Genomic DNA, 16,342 nt, shown 5'->3' with positions numbered 1-16,342 from the left:
AGTAGGAAAGTGCGTTGGTAGAATTCATTCGGTTTCACTTAATTTTGGAGAAGCTTATTTCTTAAGCATTATGTTAAATAAAGTGAAAGGTCCGAAATCATTTGAATAAATTCGCATAGTAAATTGTGAAGCATATTCTTCTTTTTGAGATGCTTGTCATGCTCTTGGGCTCTTGGATGATGACAATGAATACATCGATGCAATTAAAGAAGCAAGTCATTATGGATATGGTTTTTATCTACGATTCTTATTTGCTACATTGTTGATGTGCAACAGTTTGTCTAAACCGAAGGCTGTTTGGGGAAATATATGAGAATATTTGGTGGATGAAATTCTTTGCAACCAACAACAGAGAATCAAGTCTCTAGGTATTATCATTTATTATTATTATTATTATTATCATTATTATTATTATTATTATTATTTATTTAAAAAGTAAATTATTTATTTTTAAACATGCATGAAATAATATTATAATTATAAATGAATGTGGTTAATAATATTTCTAACAAATTTCATATTTGTCCTCCAAACTTATTACTAAATGAAGATCAACTTAAGAACTTAACTTTGTTCGAGATAAAACAAATTTTACTTCGAAACAACTCTAGTCTCAAAAAATATACAAAGATGCCTTTCACGGACGTTGATTCTGTGTCTTCTTCAAATAATCGACTTATCACCGAGAGCTAGATTATGACATTCCCATTATAAAGACTCAGTTTTATCGTATGTTTCTTGCATTGTGTAACATACTGATGGTGATGTACTCCTAATTTCAGCTTATAATTTAATTATGTTGCATTCCAGTCCCTAAGTAGAAGAATGTGTCCATTGGAATCCCTAGTGGTGAAATTGTAAATTGAGAAGACTGAGAGTACGCCATGCGTACGTGTGTACACTTAGTGTACGAGGGCATGCTCTAGTAAGCTAGGCGTCAGCGTACGTGGGGCGTACTCGCCAGGTTTGGAAACCCTAAATTTTAGGGTTGAGCTCATATATAACCATCCTTATATCTTAATTGTCGCTCACCTCTTCAACCTCCACTCCCCTTGAGATGTTTTCACAAACCTAATCCTTTGAGTGTGTGTTTTGAGCTTAAGTGCATGTTCTTAGTGTGTCGAACGAAGAAAGAAGATATATTGAGGAGCCTTGGTGTGGAAGCAAGCTTATGGGTCTAGGATCTTTGCCTCCTTGGGAAGCTCTAGAAGGTATAAAGCTTTGATCTTGACTTGTATTTCCTTAAGACTTTGCCATTAGAAGTTTTATGAGTTTTTAGTCCCTTTTATTGGACTTAATGAGTATGAGCTACTCTAAGACCAAAGGAGTTGTCCTTTCAGAAGATTTGATAATTTGAGATGAAGCACATATGATCCATAAGCATGCATTTGAAACTTTAGATCGAAGTTGGAAAGATATATTAAGGTCTGAAAATTCTATCAACATATATATTCCGTTTGGAGGGAAATTTATTGTTTTTTGGAGGAGACTTCAAGCAAATTCTACCTGCTTGGTGGGAGTCAATAGAACATTGTTAATGCTTCTTTAAGTTCTTCATATTTATGGAAACAGTCCAAAATCCATAAAGTAACAAAAAAACACGAGGCTAACTGTTGGAAGGGATCATTTTGCTATATAAAAAATTAGAGATTTTGCAAAGTGGCTGTTGGATATAAGAGAATACAAACTTGGTGGTATGAACGACGACGATATAGTTATTGATATTTTGGATGATATTCTCATTAATGATCCACATGATCATATAAGTTCATCAATCGAGTTTGTATACCTTTGATTTTGGAAAAGTACAACACTACAAGCTATTTTCAAGAAAGAACAATACTTGCTCCAAAGAATGAAGTGGTTTAGGAAATAAACGACCGTTTGCTATCGAAGTTTCCACGAGATGAGATTGAATATTTAAGTTCGGATAGTATATATCAATTTGAATTTGTCCATGATCAGTTTGATGCAAATTATATTCACCTGATGTTTTAAATGGTCTGAAAGTATCGGGTTTACCAAACCATAAGTTTGTTTTAAAAATCGGTGTTCCAGTTGTGTTGCTGAGAAATATTAATCAGCAAAATAGCCTATGTAATGGGACAAGACTGCAGGTGATATCATTAGGCAAACGTGTTATCGAGACACGTATCATATCTAGAACTAATATTGGAAACCGCTATTTTATTCCAATAATGTCTTTAACTCCATTAGAAAAGAAAAATCTCTTTCAATTCCAAAGAAGACAATTTTCATTGACTGTATGTTTTGCAATGACCATTAAGAGTCATTGACTGTATGTTTTGCAATAACCATTAAGAGTCAGAGACATTTGTTATCCAAGATTGGTTTATTTATCAAAGATCCCGTTTTTTCACATGACCAATTGTATGTTGCCTTAGAGTTCAAAACAGAGATAGATTAAAATTGTTAATTTTAGATAAGGATAATAGTTTCACAAATAAAACTTTTAATGTTATTTATAAGAAAGTTTTGGGGAATCTTTAAACAATTATTTTGTAGCATCTATTATTTAATATTTGTAAATCACATTTCATCCATCATTTTAATTAATTGATTTGTAATATTTTTATTGTTTTTGATTTATTTATGTTAATTACAAAATCACTATTCTTAATTTTTCCTAAACTTTGATATCTTATTTTATCAAAGTAGACAATTATAAATCTATTTAAATTTATCTACCGCCGTACGGGTTTAAACCTAATTGTAAACAATAAGATAAAGTAGTTGGACAAGATAAAACGGGCCAGAAAGCCCAAACAGTCCTCTCGGGGCCCCGATTCGGATCCTTTAATTGCAACGAAACCGTAGGATCCTTCTATAAGTAGAAACCCATAATCAATCAGATTTCATAGCCAATCTCCATTCTCTTTTTCAACGACTAGGGTTTATCGATTAGGGTTTTTATGGAAGGTTAGATCTTTCTGTTAATGTACCTACTCTTTTCTAGTCTTCCAGAAACACCATTTTTCTGTCTAAAACTTCTTATCGGTTTTCCCCCATTTGTAATTTTTACTAGGTTTTCAGTTTTTTCATTAAAAGGGCTATGACGACTCCATGTGATAAGGTCTCGTTCGTCGTAATGGTGATGCAAATCACCTTGCCGACCAAACTGTTATATCACCACCCATAAACTGAGTCCACTGTTTTCCTTCTTCCATGAAAGTTTTGCGCAAATCTTTTTCTTTGATTATCATCTGCTTCTTATTCTATGTTCTTAGTGATTTCAGTTTTTATTTTTTTCCCTGAAATTGGCCGATGATTAAATTCTAAATCAAAGACAAGCATATGTCTGAACTAAACCATGTTGTTAAATCTAATCTTCTCTATGAGGCCATTAAATTTTTAACCTTTAATTGTTTTTTCACCAGCCAATGATGATTGTATTGATGTTTGCGTAAGAATGATAAATCACGATTACACAAAATACTGCCTTCCTTCTGAGGCGTTTTGAATTTTTTTTTAATCTGTTTGTGGAAATTGAGAGGTTCAAGTGATGATTTTGCATAGTTCAAATGATACTCTGTGATTAAACATCTTTTTAGTCTTTCGCTCCTATCTGATGAACCCTAAAATTCGTTCCTTTTTATTTATTTATAAGTTTTAAATCGATTGAAAAGGGATAATGACGACTACATGTGATAAGGTCTCGTTCGTCGTAATGGTGATGAATAATCACCTTGCCGACCACTCTGTTATATCACCACCCATAAACTGAATCCCAATTTACTGTTTTTTTATGCTTTTTTATCTGTTTGTTCAATTTCATTTTTTCTTGGCAAGTGATTAAGAAAATCTTACACAATGACAAGCATATGTCTGAATTTATTCATGTTGTAATTCTTATCTATGATGCCTTATTCTCTTGATTATTCTCAGTATACGGTTTTGTTTACATATGTTCATTGTGTTATTGTTTGGTGTTTGTTGCATCTCAAGAGGGTATTTGCGTGAAGAAAGCAATTGATATTCAAGACACCTATGTAAGAAAGTGTTCGTGTTAATCATATCTTCAGCTTTCTTGTGAAAGCTGTTGATATGGATTTTGTTTCATTAATTACAATTACCCTTGTATTGTGAATTTTGAACCCTTTTGTAACTTGTTTGTCATTGGGGCAAATGTCTTCTAAAAGGTTTATATAGGCATATGGTAAAGAATTATTTTTGTACATGTGCTTTGACTTCTCTATGTATAAAGTAAACAAATTTAATATTTTGATTCAACTTTAGAAGAGACTATAGATCAAAGAACATGTACATAACTTCTTGTGTTGAGATGGGAATACAATGTGTATGAATCTAGGCATTCTTTATACAGAAATTACACAATTCTTGATTACAAATTCTTCATAATCAATTCAAGAGGCTTTCTACTCATATCCATAGTTTACTAACCTCAAAACACCAATTTGTAAGTGCTCATGTGTCCATAAATTGCAACTTGCACTTTAACTTGAACCTTATTGTTAAACATTGTCATGGCTTTCACCCCAAATCGACATCTATGTGCAATCAAAATCGACTTTCTTGTCAAACTACTCAAGCTTTCAGTTGAAAACCTTGACCTTTTGACCACAATTCCGCTTCTTGATTTCATACCCGAATCAATTATTTCATCATCATTTTCGTTATATTCATCATCATCGTCTTCTTCAACATGATCCATTATCCTTTGAACTTCATTATTAACACCAATAGCACGCCATGAATCTGCAACAAGCTCAATAGTGTTCTTCTGTGGAACAATCCCTTTTTCCTCCATGATCTGCAACAACTCTTCTGCTTTCCATGGTTGTCTTGCTTCTCCATACCCCCAAATCAAAGTTTCAAAAGTTTTCAAATTAGGTGAAATACCCATTTTGCCCATTTCATTGAAAACCCTGATAGCATAATCCATCTTTCCTGCACTACACCATCCACTAATGATAGTAGTGAAGATGACAACATTTGGGCTTACATTTGATTCTTTCATAACTTGCAAAAGTGATTCGGCTTTCTTGGGTTCTCCAGCTCGAACATAGCCTTTAGCTAAGATACTGAATGCATGAATGTCTGGCTCTATTCCAGCTTTCATCATGTCATCAAAGATATCTTGACATTTTTCCATTAATCCTACTGAACTCCATGCATTCATAATCGTGCTGAATGTAATCACATCTGGTTTCACCCCGAATTCCTCCATCAACTTTAGTGCCTAAAAGATTTCATGTAAAACATAATCAGTTTCAAGAACACATTTTTAGATTTCTTAAATTCAAGATTCATGTGAACATAATCAGTTTTTGATGATCTTTAAGAACATATTTTTAAATTTCTTAAATTCAAGATTCTTGAAAGCTCAAAAGTAAAAAGGCATAGATTTCTTAAATTTTGAAAATTGAAGAACACATTTTTAGATTTCTTAAATTCAAGATTCTAGAAAGCTCAAGTTAAAAGGGAAAATTACATAATAGATTTCTTAAATTCAAGAACCCATTTTTAGATTGCTTAAAAAGATACTTGAAAGCTCAAAAGTAAAAGGGCAAATTACATGAAGGTTTCTTAAATTCAAGATTCTTGACTTTTCAAGAACCCATTTTTAGATTTTCTTAAATTCAAGATTCTTGAAACCTCAAAATTAAAAGGGCAGATTACATAATAGATTTCTTAAATTCAAGATTCTTGATTTGAAAAATAAAGTATAAGCGATCATATCCAAAAGTTGCCCAAAATAGTTTTCTCAAACTAAAAAATATAGTTCTTCGTATCTTGTTTAGTTCACACGTGTAAACATGCATACACATACATACATACATACACATATACATACATGCATACCTCATCAACTCCATCAGAATCTGAAGTATCAAGAAACCCTTTGATGAGCGAATTGAAGACAACATCATTTGGAGGCACTCCAAGATTCTTCATTCTATAAACAAATCTCATAGCATCCATCATATTACCTTCTCTACAATACCCATTAACTATAATCCCACACGTTCGTTTATTTGGCGCTACTTTATGATACTGCATCTGAAAAATCATCTCTTCAGCTCTATACGTATCTCCATTCATAGCATAAGCTTTCGCAATCGTATTATACGTCACAACATCAGGTTTTATACCAAAAACAACCATCTTATCCACAACATTCCAAGCTTCTATAATATTCCCCTTACTACACCAAGCTTGAGCGATAATATTAAACGTTCTATCATTCGGCTTCACTTTCTCTTCAGTTGTCATTATTTCCAATAACTTCAAACATTCTTCGGGTTTCCCAATGATTCCAAGTCCTTTAACTAAAGTGTTTAAAGTACTTGTTGTTGGCTTACATCCACTATCCTTCATTTTCTTGTACATTTTCATGGCTTCTTTCATGTTTCCGGATTCAGAAAAGGCGTTGATGATGGCGTTGAAGAAGATGGAATCGGGTTTTAATCCGTTGGATTCGACTTTTGAAAGGAGAGATGGAATGGAATTGAAACGCTTTTGGAGTGTTAAAGCTGCGAGGAGAGTTGTGTATGTGACTAAAGTTGGAATGTGTCCATCTTCGATTAAATCTTTCATGATTGATTGGACTTCTTGTGGCTTTTTTCTTTCTATCAAGATCTTCATTAGTTTTGTTCTTGATCGAACTATTTGGCAACTGTTGTTTTTTTCTTCCATGCAGATGTTGCAACGTGATTGAGTTCTTGAACTTACAACTGCTGAAACTGTTCCCGAATGGATCTTTTCATCAAGATGTGTTTCCTACAATGTATACATATCATCAAACTTAACAAGACACAACTTTTTGATAGTTTTTTTTTAGGTTTACAATAAAAGATATAGTATTATGGAGTTCATTCATTTTCTCTCACTAGACATTTCTTGATCTTGCTTTGATATCATGTTAGATAAAAGGAGAAAGATAACAAGATGGATTTTAAGTTTTGATGTACCATGGTAGTTGATGCTTGAATCTTTGACTTGCTTGTGATTGGTCCATTTCGGCGCTTCTTGATGATGACAGAATGTAACCTTTCTTTACCATTTTCTCCCATTTCACACAATTTTATGAAACAAACTTTCACCTCAAATTCATGATCTTATTCTTCTTGGGACATCCTAAAGAGAATCAGTAAGAAAGTAAGTGAAACAGGACATGAAAATGCAAGATTCTATGAATATAATGTTCAAGAATACCCCATTCAGGATATGACATGCTCGTTTGTGTAAAAGACTAGAATGCCCTAATTGTCAACTTCATCAAATAGCCCTAGAAAGATTTTTACAAACATAAAGACTCTTTGCTTGTTCAGAAATACCCAATTTCTCAACTCTAGGTTCAATTATTCTTCATTTCCAAGAATGATGGAAATTGAACTATAATCATCGCACCCTACTTCAAGATTTCGTTTTTAAACGTGAAATGAAACAAATAAACCCAAAATTCTTATTGGAAATGAATGAAAACCTTCAAAGAACAGAGCTTTAATCATCAAAGAACAAAATATCAAGCAAAATGTGCTAATTGACACTTAATTTGCTAAAATAGGTCCACTCTTCTTCATTTCCAAGAATCATGGAAACAGAACTCTAATCATCCAATCCTAATCCAAGATTTCATTTTCAATTTTGAAATGAAGCAAATAAACCTAAAATGCTTATTGAAATTGAATCAAAACCCTCAAAGAACAAAGCTTTCTACATCAAAGAATCAAATATCGAGCAAAATGTGCAGATTGAAACTTGATTGTAGAGAGAGAATACCTGTTTGAGTGAAGCAGGATGCAAGGGAGACTGGGTATGCATGATGGAAGATGAATATATGTTTTTTGCATGTAAGAAATCGTTGTCTACTCTCATTTAGGTGAAATCTTATCCACAAATATTATCAAGAAAATTTAAAATTAGTTTTGAATTTTCTTGAGGTTGCTAATGAAATGAACAAATAAATACCCTGTTTCTTTTTCATATTTTCTGGAGCTTATTTGGCCACGTCTTGCTTTTTACCCTTCAGAAAAGTGTTCAAGATTGAAATCCCACGCCATTAATTTACAAAAACAGTCCTTAGATTACTTAAAAAGTGAAACTTTTTGTTCGGAGCCGAAAATGTAAATAAACCAATAGTTTAGGACCATTCATGTAATTCACTCTTATCACTTCTTGAAAAAAACTCAAACTTTACCCCTGTGGATAGAGTAGTTGCTAACGGAGATTTATCTCTCTTAAACCTCCGTAGAAAGGCAGTTGGTGGCGGTGGTTTGCGGCGGCGGTAGTTGTGGTAGGTGTGGGTTCGTACTTCTGATTATCTTTTCAGTTGCATTGTTTTGCAAGAAGAGTTGAGATATGGCGGCGATTTACACCTCCGTGCGTTCCTTCACACCTTGTTTGACTTCGGTATCTCCGCCATCTTCATCGCTAGTTACAGGAACTTCAAGACTATCTTCATCATCATACATCGCTCCTTCATCAATTTCGAGGTTTCCTAGATGTGCTTCCACTCATCGGACGGCGTCGGCGGCGATGGTTGTTTGTATGGCCCCAGACGAAGAGAAATTGACTCGTCGGAACCCTCTTGATTTCCCTGTGGTATGTTTCTTTTTCCCTCTTTCTATCTGTATATGTGTAGAAATTTAGGGTTCTAATTATTTGTCTACATCTTCTTCGTAGTTCTTCATCAATTGATTTGTGAAAGCAGAAAGCATAACCTTAGATTGGGATTGTTTAATTGAAAGTATCCAATTCAAGCTTGTATGATGTTAGAAGCTGAATTTACTCATTTCTAAGAAGATAGTTTTTGCATAATACTGGTTTTCTTGAAGCAACATGTTGAGGATGAACACTAATTCTACCATAAATCCCCATTTTCAGCTTTATCTCAAAAACCCTAATGTTATCCCACACCCAACAATTCTGTTCTTGAACAAAAACACAGTTATTCTTTCATTTTCTTGAATAATAGCATAAAAAGCAACCACATTTATCATCCTAGGTCCCTAAACCCTAAATTTAACCACAATAAAGATTTGTTCAAGTTGCGCTTAGAATCGTTTCTTGAACTTTGTATATTAAAATGAGATGCATAAAGCATTGTGTGCTTTGGATTTGAATAGTATGAATGAAACATGTAGTGAATTGTGGCAGGAATGGGAAAGGCCAAAACCAGGAAGAAGACCTGATATATTTCCACAGTTTAGTCCAATGAAAACTCCATTGCCACCACCATCACCATATGACCCTCCTGCAGAAGATGAGGAAGAAGATGAGGAAGAGAACAAGGAAGAAGAGGAAGAGGATCCTGATAAAGAACAATCAGACAAGTAAACTAAACATGGTCTTAGATTCGTTCATCCATTTTTGTGCTCTTTAAATTGTGAGATAGATAGGTTGAAATTTGAAAAGAAGTTAATGGTCGTTAGGAGACGTTGTAATGGACTAATGGCTAAACGATGATTCTTGGTTTTTGTTATGGAAAAATTCTTAAAAATGCAACTGGAAACATACTGGTTGAGGTGCATAATACTAAAAATTCTGGGGTTTAGCTAATTCAAAAATACTTGGTGGTCGGCTATGTACATGAAACATGATAGACAAATGAAAATCTATTGGTTGAGATGCAGAATTACACGATTCGTCCATCGTTTAAGTGTATATATTGATTCGTCCATCGTTTAAGTGTTAAAATATATGTTTAGTTTCTATTTTTAAAAATTAACTCAGGTTGTCTCTCTTATGTTTAAAACTTACACGTTTTGCCCCTACTTGACCAGAAATGATAATACTCTTCTTCGCCATTTATTTTTTGATTTCTTTTTAGTTTGTTTATTATTTTTAATATAAAAAAATATATATGGACCACCACACCCCAATGACTCTGCCTTCAACCTGTCCATATTCTCTTCCTATGTTAACTATGTTCTTGAGTTTCGACCAACATAAAAATAAGAACGTCCACATAGATAACCAATTTCTGAAACGATTTCTCAAACTGGAGGCCACTAATTTTATGCAATCTGAAACCTATAGATTTCTATTTCAGAGAAGAAGATGTAGGATTCGTGTTTCAATTTTTCTAGGATTTCGATTGTTTGGGATTTTTGCATCTGGGATTTCAGGTTCACATTAGCAGATAGAGGTGAAGGAGGTAGGAGGCAGGGTCTACATTCGTCTCTAAGAGAGGTGAAAGAAGGTAGGTGGGGGCCATTGCCAAAATAACACCACCACTACCAGAGGTGATGGTGGAAACGATTTCCAGAACATTGCCACTGTCATTGTCGCCTGCACCTCACTGTCTTCGCACAATCGCTGCAAGCTCCCTCCCACCCCAATCTTCGCCGCCTGCACATCACTGCCTTCGCACAATCGCTGCAAGCTCCCTCCCACCCCGATCTTCCGACATAGATTTGAACTTCGTCAACAATTGGATCGTCTCAGATCTATATTGCCATCATTTCTTACCCCGTTGTTAATGTCGTGATTTTCGATGCAACAAAAATAGGGTTGTCGATGCATCATCATCATCTCTTTCTTTCTCTCTCTCTCTCTCTCTCGCTCACCTGTCCCCATCAGGTGTGAGAGAGAGAGAGAGAGAGAGAGAGAGAGTTTGATGGTGTCAGTGGTCTGCTCAAGAGGGTGATAGTATGTGGCGGTCATAATGTTCCCGATTTCCGGTGATGGTTCCAAACTTCTTTTCTGTGAGAGAGAGAGAGTTGATGTTAATGGGCCCTTTTTTAATTTTTATATTATAAATAATAAACAAACCAAAAAAATAAAAGAAAGGGCAATATAGTCATTTCAGGTCTATCAGAGACTAAGCGTGTAACATTTAAACTTATAATGGACGGTCTGAGTTGATTTTTAAAAAATATGAACTAAACGTGCAATTTAAAACTCGCATCAGTGACCAACTTTGTAATTTACTCAAAAAAAATATGAAAAATTAAATATTCTTCTACATTTTGTTCTTACACATCTTTCTACTTAGAGCATCACAATGATGAGTTCAATGAGAGAGTTGAATGAGGTGACAAGTCTATGTGTCATTCAATGGGTAAAACCCATCATTGTGAGATGCCGCGTTGACATTCAATAGATTTGGAGTTCAATGACCATTAAACTCTTCAATGGGAAAAATGAAAGTTTTTAATTCTTAAATATTTACTATAAATTACACTTTGTAACATTCTATTGATATTGAACTTTGTAGAGTTGAATGCATTGTAGGAAAAAAATGATAAATTTGTATGGATTGTAAAAAGATGATGTGACAATTTATTGAACTATATGGAGTTCAATGCATTGTTGTGGGTGCCCTTATATATAATAATAATATGTGGACAATACACCACTAATTTACTCTTAATCACATCTTTCAAATTTGACACTTGTCTTTATAGAAATAAAAAATAAGGAATATTTGATTTCTGAAAAAATATTGTTGGTGGCCTGCGATATAAATATGAAGCATGATAACCCTAAGACAAATTTCACTTTGATAGTTGTATAAAGGGCTATGGTTTAACCATTTTTACCACGATTTCCGCCGATTAAATATTAACAAAGTTTAAATGTATAGCCTTTCAACAACTTACATATTTTAAGAAAATCTATCTAGGTAGGTAGCATGGGTGTCACAAACTAAACATATTGTTTACTTGTTTAATTATTTTGTTTATATGATTTTTTTGCTTAATTTGGTTATTTTATCTGTTAAATTAGAGGGTGTTTGCTATAGCTTTTGAGAGACCAAAAATCCTTTTATGAAAAGATCAAATGTAAAAGATGTTTGACAAAACATTTTAAAAAGCTACTTTTGAATTTTGAATAAAAGGAAAATCAACTTTTTGGAAAAGTCAGGAAAACCGACTTTTGCAACTTTTCCAAAAAAAGACTTTTAGCTTTTAAAAACCAAACACCCCTTAGTAAATAAACAGTATATTATATTTAATTTATATTCATAAACCCAAATCTGAAATTAATAATATTTAATTTTATATAATCAACAAATAAAACGTCATCGACCCCACACAATGATGAATGAAAATAATTTTACTAAGTGAGAAGTTATGAGTTATGACTATGACAAAAGAAAAAGCCCAAGAAGAAAATTTCCAAATACTAGTTGGCTTGATTGGCTCATGGGTCATGGTCTAGGGCCTAGTTCATTTTATTTTTATTTTTTGGGAATGGCGATGAACTTTGAAGTTTGAAGTTTGAACTATTAAATTGTAAATTTGTAATTGTTAAATTAGTGGATGAAGTGTGAACTATTAATTGTAATTGTTAAATTTCAGTTTCTTATTTCAGGGTGGCATATACCCTTTAAAAATAGTCAGAATATATAAATTGGTAAAATATAAATTCATTAAACTGAAGTTAAACAAATGAGTTAAGATAATAAATTAACTTTTTAGTTTTTAGATGACTGAATAATATCCCTTCATATTTTGAGCAATTTTGTCTTCCTCTGAAAAAATATATTATATTTTGATTTTTCGAAGAGACATTGGAGTTGGTTTTTCGTAATATTTAGTGGTTAGAGGCTTAGAGCTTTGGAATATAGATCATCCAATCGAGTTGCTTGTCTTTATGTTTAAAATTTAGGGATTTGGTTTGGAGCTTCCACTAGAGTTGTTTTTTTTATACTTGGACTTACATTACGCCTTGAAGTTGAACTACTGCATAAATGAGCTTTTTGTTTTTATTTCATTAGTCAATATAATGTGATTTGATATTGGTGTCTGTATTACATTAAACAAATCGGTTGTTGTATTTCGGAACGAGACCAAATGATACACTTCCATGGTATAATCAATATATGTGGGAGAGAATAGTAGGGGAAGCATGGAGGCAAAGTTTAAAATTCTATAGAGTTTAACATGTTTAACATCTCTTTACAAACGATATTTGGGTAAAAAAACATATATTTTTTTTATTGGAATAGGACCATAATGGACGAATATCGGTCAAATTGACTCGCTGATCGCCGATCGCCGATCATGGACATGAAATGGGATGCGTCGAACTTGGTTTCATGCCTCAACCTTGGCCTCTTGCTTCAACACTTTAGACCTCCGATCTAATTTTTTTTTTTTTGTCTTCAAGCACATTTTGTTTTAGACTTTCTAGCTTCAAACATCACACATTTGTCTAAGGTCCCAACTTCAAACTTTAAGTGTTTGTCTAACAATTTGAAACTTCAAACTATTTAATGAATGCAATCTTATATAATCTTCAACCAAGAATATTGGCATGCATTAGTCCAAATCATAAAAGAAATCTTGTCATGATTTGTCATACAACGGTGGATCATGGTAGTAGGCGTGCGAATAAATTGAGCATCGAGCTGGTTATAAATAAATGAAGTTTTCTCCTGTTTCCTTACACATTTTTTTTTGTTCCTCCAACATTACCTTATCATTTCCTTAATACATCTATCGGTAGAAGAATATTGCCAACGAGAATGTAACCAGTGAGGGTATGAGTGAGTTCATTCAACCATGACTCCTCACTCCTCAGAAATTAGATATGATCATAAGGAAATTTTTGGGCTTGTGCCTCATGGTTGGGGCCATTATGCCTAAGCTGACTCAATGAAGGAAACATTTCATGGGTACGGTTGGTATGTATTCTATATTTTTGGAAGCATGACTTTATCTTCATACTTAAGATCTTCTATGCGATTTGTTAGCTCATTATGGAACTCACTTAATCCTACTGGAACTTAATGTAGTGTCTCGAATATATACTTTCAATCTCTTGTGTAAAGCCAAGATAATTGACCCCACCATTAACCTCTTTCAGGTATTTTATAGAATTTATGTAAGTGGAGATTGATACACATTTAATAGGCCTAAGGGTGTTAATAATATTGTTTTTGACTTAATAACAATGTTGTAAAGTGTAACACTTGCGTTCACATTGTTTAAACTTAATTGTAGCAATGACCTATGATGGAATTTTGAAGGAAAGTCTATGCCATGACCTGACCAAGGAAGGCCACGACGTTGCAGCTGATCAGGCCCAATCCCATGACTATTTTACGGTTTCCTTCATAAATAACCCCCTCTAAATCGATTATAGGGTTCATTTCTCGGCCTCTATCCCCCTTAACCTCAGAAAAACCCTAATCATTTCCCTCCTGGTGGTTTTGGTGCTTTTGAAAGGAAGTGGGGAAGAATTGGTGCAATGATTAAGCAAGCAACGCCTTATCATCTTGGTTATCACCTTCTGCACCATTTGTAAGGATCCAAGTCTCTACCTTTTGAGTTATTCTCTTAGATCTAGGTTGTTTTGGTTCCTTTTCGGTTTATATAGTTGATTTGAGTGAATGTATGGAATAAAGTTGGCATCTTTATTGCTCTCTAGTGTCCCTTGAGCATCATATCTTATGGATATGAAGTTTGGTTGTGATTTGTGAATCTTGCATGAGTTTTAGGTCATTTTCTTGCCATTTGACCTAAGTTGAGTTAAGGATATACATGGGGCATGCATGTCCATCAAGTAATCATTTTTATGGATCTTTGTTACCCCTTTTAGCTTCTGGAAGAGTTGGGGTTAAGGAAATTTTCAGATTAAGGACTTAATGGTTAAGACATTATGGATTTTGGCTTTTTTTGGACCTAGGGTTTGAGATATTGATCCCTTTAGGTGTCTTAATGGATAAAGTTGAAAATTTTATTCATTTAGACCATAGTTTGGAATAGACCTGAGCTTTGGAGCTCTTGGAATCAAGGAAATTAGCTTAATCCATTAAGCTGCTGGAAACCCAATACCTACGACGCGGCCATAGGTCGCACAACATGACGACTGGGAATTTTCGGTATGTTTGGCTGGGTTAAGGCCACGACGTAGCCAAGGAAGGCCACGACATGGCAGTCAGCTAAAGCCAACTCTGGACGTTGACTTTGACCATTGACTTTTGGCATGGGTTGACTTTTTGGTCAAGCTCTATTTTTAAAATGTAAACTTAGGTTTGCCTTGTGTGGATTGTTCGTAGGTGTTTTGCATCCATCTTTTAACAGTGAGAGCTATTGGTTGTGATCAGTGCGACGTTGCACGAGGCTTTTAGTTAAGATCGTGATTCAGGTGAGCCTCCTCACTGTACTCGTGGGTCTAAGGCACCAATATCGGCCCACTAGGATTTGTTATATGTTAGTTGTCTTTATGACTCTCGCATGGTATGTCGAGCTAGGCCCATTGTATGTTGGACTGGGCCCATGGATCAGGAAGGGCTAGGTACAATGTATGTTACATGCTAGTTGTCTTTGTATCCTCATGTTGTTCCCAAATTAGAGGAACAACCCAATTGGATGAGACTAAAAAGAGGGTTCTATGACCCTCTAGTTAACCTAAACTATTTTATTTTGGATTGGGATTGGAGTTGGTGCAGAAGCTTGAATCGGTCTCTTTTTAGTACCCTTTGGAGTGCTTGTTTGGCTCTACGCCTTTCAGCTTGATCTTACACAAAGGTGTTACTTTGTTTTTTTATCCCCCTTTTTTCCATCATCAGGATGATATTAGAAAATAAGGTAGTAGAAACAAAATTAGATGATCACTAGATTTCTTCAAGGATTGTGTTGGTTCACTTTCCGAATCGATATTTCTCTCATATACTTGGATTATGAGAAATTCGAACTAAGCTAATCCTTAAAGGAACAATCGATGTTATAGGCATAGAAGATCGATCAAAACAAGAGAGAATCTGATGAGTATATTTTTGTATGTCTAAAAAACGAGAGAGAAAATATGATATCTCTCAGAATTCAAACTGCTTTTGGATAAGGCGGTTAAGGGTTGATAATAACACGGAATTGCATTGAAACCCCCAAAATTCAATAACTTCTATTAAGATCCCTCTAGTAATTTAGTAATTTTTCCTAACATTGACCCTTGGAACCCCACAAGGGAGCGCAACCCCCTTGACCCCCCCCCCCTTGGTCGTACCGAGATCAATTTAGATAATACAAGTGTGCACTCCACACCTCCAAAGTTGTATTCAAACTAAGACACGATCCCCTTTGAGACATGTATAAACCGCATTACATAAAATGAATTGATGACATTAAAATCACTACCAAATGAGAGAGGCACATAGACAATACTTTTTAGTAGCTTAGTATTTAGTAGAGTTCTATCATGAGTTTGAAGAGAAGTAAATTAATACTTGGAAGGTTATATAGACTTGACCTGAGTGGAGAAGACATAAAAGATGCAAAATTCATGCCTTTAAGGATATAAAAGACATCATCAAGGTGTTTGGAAGAGATTTAAAGGTGGATTCAAGTATCCTAATATTCATAAAAAAGAAAATACGTGAATAATAAATACTCAATGTAGGTGGAAT

At 34.2% G+C, this 16,342-nt stretch overlaps 2 protein-coding genes and 4 non-coding genes across 7 annotated transcripts; 5 read left to right on the top strand and 1 right to left on the bottom strand.

Moving 5' to 3' along the window:
• The first annotated feature begins 3,068 nt into the window (after window positions 1–3,068).
• On the top strand, window positions 3,069–3,169 carry LOC145071746 (small nucleolar RNA Z43). The gene has a single exon (XR_013690755.1). It is a non-coding gene; the product is annotated as a small nucleolar RNA Z43 (small nucleolar RNA).
• A 227-nt stretch (window positions 3,170–3,396) lies between these two features.
• LOC145071768 (small nucleolar RNA U83) lies at window positions 3,397–3,475 on the top strand. The gene has a single exon (XR_013690775.1). It is a non-coding gene; the product is annotated as a small nucleolar RNA U83 (small nucleolar RNA).
• Window positions 3,476–3,511: 36 nt separating this feature from the next.
• Window positions 3,512–3,598, top strand: LOC145071739 (small nucleolar RNA snR60/Z15/Z230/Z193/J17). Its single transcript, XR_013690748.1, has one exon. It is a non-coding gene; the product is annotated as a small nucleolar RNA snR60/Z15/Z230/Z193/J17 (small nucleolar RNA).
• A 49-nt stretch (window positions 3,599–3,647) lies between these two features.
• On the top strand, window positions 3,648–3,749 carry LOC145071744 (small nucleolar RNA Z43). Its single transcript, XR_013690752.1, has one exon. It is a non-coding gene; the product is annotated as a small nucleolar RNA Z43 (small nucleolar RNA).
• A 517-nt stretch (window positions 3,750–4,266) lies between these two features.
• Window positions 4,267–7,919, bottom strand: LOC145069046 (uncharacterized). 2 transcript variants are annotated; one of them, XM_079016015.1, is made up of 4 exons: window positions 7,765–7,919; window positions 6,954–7,119; window positions 5,845–6,762; window positions 4,267–5,221 (listed from the first exon to the last, which is right to left on the bottom strand). In XM_079016015.1, the coding sequence occupies exons 2-4, from the start codon at window positions 7,053–7,055 to the stop codon at window positions 4,424–4,426; spliced, it is 1,818 nt and encodes a 605-aa protein (XP_078872141.1). In that variant the 5' UTR covers window positions 7,056–7,119; window positions 7,765–7,919; the 3' UTR covers window positions 4,267–4,423. The 2 variants fall into 2 exon arrangements, with proteins under 2 accessions (XP_078872141.1, XP_078872142.1); XM_079016016.1 differs by having other exon boundaries at window positions 5,845–6,741.
• A 259-nt stretch (window positions 7,920–8,178) lies between these two features.
• Window positions 8,179–9,496, top strand: LOC145069047 (uncharacterized). The gene is made up of 2 exons (XM_079016017.1): window positions 8,179–8,586; window positions 9,142–9,496. The coding sequence occupies exons 1-2, from the start codon at window positions 8,344–8,346 to the stop codon at window positions 9,319–9,321; spliced, it is 423 nt and encodes a 140-aa protein (XP_078872143.1). The 5' UTR covers window positions 8,179–8,343; the 3' UTR covers window positions 9,322–9,496.
• The last annotated feature ends 6,846 nt before the right edge of the window (window positions 9,497–16,342 follow it).

This window comes from Lactuca serriola, chromosome 8 (genome assembly GCF_051521515.1).
Source record: "Lactuca serriola cultivar US96UC23 chromosome 8, Lser_US96UC23_V15, whole genome shotgun sequence".
Lineage (NCBI taxonomy): Eukaryota > Viridiplantae > Streptophyta > Magnoliopsida > Asterales > Asteraceae > Lactuca > Lactuca serriola.
The sequence above is the reverse complement of the archived record's forward strand: the minus strand, read 5'-3'. Positions and strand labels throughout refer to the sequence as shown.